Below are 5,751 nucleotides of genomic sequence, written 5' to 3'. Positions count from 1 at the left end.
AACAAAAGTAAGAGAAATTTAGGAGAAGAATACAAACATGTTCTTGCATGAGGCCCAATGTTACTTAACATAGCTGATTTAAAAACATTTGTGTCGACCAGCTTGAATCTTGAAATCCAGAGTGTTTTTCTTTATTTACATGTGCCCAAAAAAAAAAAAAAACCACCTTGGCCCCCCGGTACCACCCTTTGCCAAAAAGTCTTGCTCCGCCCCTGCTGGTGAGTAGCTGCTGTCTTGAATTCTGAACTCTCCCACTTTCTGACAGGAATTTCCCACTGGAGGGGCATTCCAGCTTAAATTTACTACTTAAAAGTGGGAAATCCCCACTTCCCAGTATAACTGGGGGAAAGAAGCAGGTGAAAATGCAGCAAAAAGAATATTTTAGAGTGATTTTTTTCAACCTTGAGCACCTGCACCTTGTGGTGGGTCGCTGACATTTTGAAGCTAAAATGTTCAACATTGCAGAGCAACACGTTTAGGATTTACTTTTGTTTCACTTTAAGCCTCCGGCACGCTTCCCACTGTAAAATATTTAAACATCGGGAGATCAACATCGTCTAGACCTGTGGTTCACAAAGCTGGGGTCGGGACCCACAGTGGGGTCCCGAAAAGATTTTCTGAATTAATTACACTAAAAATGACAACATGCAAATTATTTTTGCCTTTTTTGGTACAAAATAATAATATTAGTGTACTTAAAATGGACAAAAATAGCATAGTAAATAATGTTATTTGCTCTTGTTTATTTTAACGTGAAAACAATGTTGATCAGCCAACAACAGCCGGGGGCTCAGGTCTCTGCTTCTGCTATTTTGTGGGTCGAAAGCTGAAAAGTTTGTGAACCACTGGTCTCGACCCTCCTCTTCTGATTGACACCTCAGCTGTGTCTGAACCCAGAGGCCGGGTCCTCCAAAAGTCGAATTTGTTGGCCGCTTACATCACAGCGCCACGACGGAGGCTTTGTCAGTACCTGCTTCCTTTCATGTTCTGTGACACTTTCAAAATAAAAGTACAAATTTAGGGAGACAAAATATCTTGATTTTTGTGTATTTTAACTTTAGTAACTAAGTACTAATTACAGTTAGAAACAATATGACTGCTGAAGTTAAAAACTCAGACTTATAGCTTTTAAAAAGAGACCAAGCTTCATCAGTGTGCATTGCCAATGCACACTATTGTGATTCGTTTCCCATCCGAGTCATCTCAACTTTGCCATGCTTCTCCTCCTGCATACTTTGTCCTAGAGCTGCCATTGTAATTTATATCTGTAAAGCTCCTGTGCCAAATGATGGCTATGCCTTTTGGTGCCTGTAAAACTTATAGTTTATGAAATATTAATGTTTAATGAATTATAATGGGAGTCAATGGAGCCTTGTATTGGTCCAATACTGCCCCCAGCTGTACTCAACTTGGTACTGCACCATAGTTTAATATTTCAACTCAGTTGTTCAGTGTTTACAGTACTAATATGATTGTATTTTGATGCTTTACTAGAATATTGTCTTAATACTGCTCTGTTGTTGTAATATTATGCATTTTTGTGTCAATAATTGTATTGGCAATGTGGCCTCTTTCTGCACACATACAAACCAACCCCTGCCACCATCTTCTGCCACAGCTCCATTGGTCTAATGGTCTATGTCATGGACTTTCATGTGGGAGATCAGGGTTTAAAACCCAGCTAAAGCAACTTTAAGAAAAAATCTCTTCAAACTTCATATTGTCACAGAATTAGCTTAATTACAAACACCTGCTGACGTGACAGGCACAAGCTGGTATAGAAAACACATTTGAACTTGGTCAAAGTTCATTCTGCAAGTCCAAAGCTGCAGGCAAAGCCATGCTGCAATGACATGCTACATGGCAATGCACACTTGTTTTTACATCGTAAAACCCCATGTCTAGTTTAACTTGTGTTGCTTTTTAAGGCGTTTTATGGGATTTTGTTTGGTTAATTCATCAACTTTTTAAATTTAAAGACAGAAGTTTAGAGTTTTCTGGATCAAATCTGCTTCCTTTGAGTTTTTCTGAGGAACTCGTTTCATTTGAATTTCAGCCCAAACCTGCAGGATTAGTTTCAAACAGGAGGTTTCCACTTCCTGTGGGAACACAGTCACTTCCTTGTGAGGATGATGATGCTGAAGGAGCTCATTTTAGCCATCTGTTATTTAGTGCTTAATAAATTATATTTATAGTCTCTTCTATTTAGGGCAGAATTTTGTATCCATGTTTTTTATGTGTCTTAAAAATATCTTTTTCATTTCCTGGTTTTGACTCGAGCCTTCATCATCAGATTACCAGCTTAGAGATCCAGAGCTTTGAATCATGCAGGCGCTGAGCTCTGAGCAATAAAATAAAAATAAAATAAAAAACAAGCAGCTCTAAATATGAAATCAGTCAGCTGCTCTGTGGCCTGAATCGTTCACGACCCGGATTATAGAAGGCAGAACCCGGGTCACAGGTTCTGCTTTAAACTGGAGCAGAGACGAGATGTTGCATCAACTCCTCACCAAGTTTTATAACGTGGAGTGGTGACATTATTTAGATAATTTTAGATATTTAGGATCAGTTTTTCATCCAAATGATCAGTAATAATGCAACTTTTGTTTGTTATTTTAATTTAAAAAATTATATTTGGAGTCAAACTTAATTCAAAATGGCCGCCACAGAAAATTTGACCTTAGTGAACTCAAAATGTCTAAGTCTGTCACTTTTACAGACGTTGAGCCATAATTTGGTGCAGTGGTGGTGTGACACTCTCACACACAATTATGCATATTTTTATTTTAAGCTTTAAAAAATAAAAAGTAAAAATTTTACAAGATTTAAAGTGCTGTTTTTAAACAGTGGTTTAGCTTAATGTCGACCCTAAAAACCTGTTTTCTGCAGCAGAAAGTCATGTTTGTAAGTTTTATCCACTCAGAAACAATCTTTATATTTATGAAAATATATTTGTAAACACGTCTTTATTTTCAGCTCACAAGACAGTAAGGGGGGACTTTAGGGTCCTGGGCCCGACTTTGGGTGTACCTCAGGGTTCCGTTTTAGGACCGGTTTAATTTATTCTTTATATTCTCCCCCTTTTGGATAATTTTTTTCAATTTCAATTTGTTTATTCATTCATTTCATTTCTTTTAAAAACAACAAAATTTATGTACAATAAAAAAACACAAATCACAAAAATAACATGAAAGGCGACAGAAGAAAAAAAATCTTATAATATCTGCGCCTTTTTTCTCTAAAAATAAATTTAAACAATAAAAATTGTTTATTGGGGGTTAGGGTTAGAATGGGTAAATTCAGTGATTTTACCAATTTATGTGCAATTTCAACTCTATGCTGATGATCTTCAGCTCTACTGCTCTTTTAAAGAAAGTGAGATTCATAAAATCCTGCCCTGGTTTTCTACACCTGAAGGGTCCAAACTGACTCCTAAGCTCAGGTTAGGTCTCCTCAGCTACATGCAGACTTTTAGCTTTTTAGAAATATTTTATGATATTGATCACTGATGAGGGGAAGTTTAAAAAACAGGTCCAAAACTCAAAAATTTTCTCTAAAATATCTTTAAATTTGTTTTCATTTATAATTTAATTTCCAGACGGTCCAAATGGTTTTGGATTTTGTCAGTAAAAAACAAAGCAAACCATAAAAAACAAATCTTTTCTTTAGCCTGGGTTATACTTCAATACAACGTGAGGCAGCAGGTTGGTGATTGCGTCATTTTGGACGTCATTTTTCCTGACTGAGTGTAAACGGGCTGAAGACACAGCGGAGTGTAAATGATCAGAATTCCTCCCACAGATCGTAGAAGTTCAAAAACAACAATAATTCTGTCTGGATATTGTGTTTTTTTTAACTCAGCTCTGAGTGACTCAGAGGAACCGGCCTCCGTTTGACTCCATCAGGTGTTTTCTGCAGCAGATTTGAGATCAGACGTGTCTCTGGACCCTGGTTCAGCTCCGTTAACGGGCTGCAGTTATGCAACAACACGAAGCTTCAGGCTCAGAAATCCTCTGTTTTTTTAATTTGTGCTGATTAAAGTGGAGGAAAGGCCTGACCTGACACGTGCCGTGTACCAGCATGATGCTAAAAAGTTACTGTAAAGCTGCGATTTTGTGCAAAATGTGAGTAAAAAAACAAAAAGCAGTGATTTATAAATCTCAGTTTAAATCACAGCAGATCACAGGAAACAGGCTGATAGTTTTATTTAATATCTGATTTGGTCGTTTGGTAGAAACAGGAACTATTTGTGTTTCTAACTTGATGAACAAACACTTTAGTTAAAACAACTAGTTTCTTATTCTTCTCCTCCTGGAACCTCCTGGTTGTTGTTGAGCACACAGAAGCACTTTATTCTGCTCTGTCGGCTCTTTTTCTCTTTAAAGCCTCGGCTGTAATTAGCCGCTCTGATTCAGCTCTGAGGGCCATAACTCTCTGCAGAGGCATCTGTCCCGCTTTAATAAATTTCTGTTTTAATTTTATTAGTGTCATTATTTTACCAGGCACCATCAGAGAGCTGAAGCTCCTCACAGATCAGCAGGTTGCTGCTTTGTTTCGCCTCATGTTTCTCTCCTGCATGAAAAACCTGCTGAAAACGACGATGTGACAGCATTTCACCTCCATACGAACATTTTACCTGAAGCACACCGGTGATAACTTATTCTGCAGGTTATATGCTGTTATTCAGTGTGGTGGTAATTGAGCCTCCTCCTCAGCACATGCTCAGAGAACCAGTGATTTAACTCATGGTAATGTTGATTTTAGGGTCCAGGACACATCTTTAGGTGTACCTCAGGGCTCTGTTTTAGGACTGATTTCATTTATTCTTTATATTCTCTCACTTTGGGTAAATCAGTGATTTACGAATTTAAGCACCCGCTTCGGATGATGTTATCCATGAAATGGACGTTATTAGCATTATCAGTCCCATAGAATGTCTTCAGAATGTCCCACCTGTGCCCATTAGCAGGTTCCCCGTCCCATAGAATGGCTTCCGATTGTCAGCTGGTTATTATGAGGCATAAAAAAATATCTGGTTAATATGAGGCTTAAAGCCACCAACGTTAACCTTAGAGCAGATGACATGGTTAGCATTAACCTCCGACATGTGTGTATTGTGGCCTTCCAATAGAACCGTGGGTAGTGTTTTGGACCAGAGAGCGGTTGACCAGGGTTTGAGTCCAACACGGACACCAAAAATTTATTACAAAATATTTTGGTTATTTCATTGTCATTGATATATTAACCCACTAGGGGGCACTGTCGGGACAGTCTGAAGCCCAGAAGGCACAGTAGGGACCCTCTGAAGCCATTGTATGGGACTGATAACACCTAATAACGTCCATTTCATGGACTGATAACATCAGAATCCCCTGAATTTATTTGCAGTTTCAACTTTATGCTGATGATCTTCAGCTCTACTGCTCAGTTAAAGAAAGTGAGCTTCTTTATTTTTATCTGATTGTTTAGCTAACGCTAAACAGGTTCTGTGACGATACCAGCAGCTGAACTCATAAAACTCAAACTCTCAATCTAGTTTTAATCTTAATCTGGAGCTTTAGAAATGACCTTTTAATCTAATGCATCTCTGTCATTTTAACTTTTCCAACCCTCAGTTTGTTTTATTTTCTGTTTTCTGCTACAAACTGCTAAATGTTGGTTTCTTCTCCTGCAGCCGAAGATTCGCGGGGCGAGTGAGCGCACTGCATTTGACAACAAACTGGTGAGTTTCCTTCCTGGAAACTTTATTTA

At 38.2% G+C, this 5,751-nt stretch overlaps 1 protein-coding gene across 1 annotated transcript in view; it reads left to right on the top strand.

Annotated features, from left to right (window-relative positions):
• The window catches only part of rasgef1ba (RasGEF domain family, member 1Ba), a 75,690-nt gene that overhangs the window by 3,503 nt on the left and 66,436 nt on the right, over window positions 1–5,751 (top strand). The window contains exon 2 of the mRNA XM_014019677.1: window positions 5,673–5,722. Within this exon, the coding sequence (XP_013875131.1) occupies window positions 5,673–5,722 (50 nt within the window). The remainder of the gene's footprint in view (window positions 1–5,672; window positions 5,723–5,751) is intronic.

The sequence above is a fragment of the Austrofundulus limnaeus genome, unplaced genomic scaffold (genome assembly GCF_001266775.1).
Source record: "Austrofundulus limnaeus strain Quisiro unplaced genomic scaffold, Austrofundulus_limnaeus-1.0 Scaffold226, whole genome shotgun sequence".
Classification (NCBI taxonomy): domain Eukaryota; kingdom Metazoa; phylum Chordata; class Actinopteri; order Cyprinodontiformes; family Rivulidae; genus Austrofundulus; species Austrofundulus limnaeus.
Note: the sequence above shows the minus strand (reverse complement) of the source record. Positions and strands in the feature narration are given on the sequence as shown.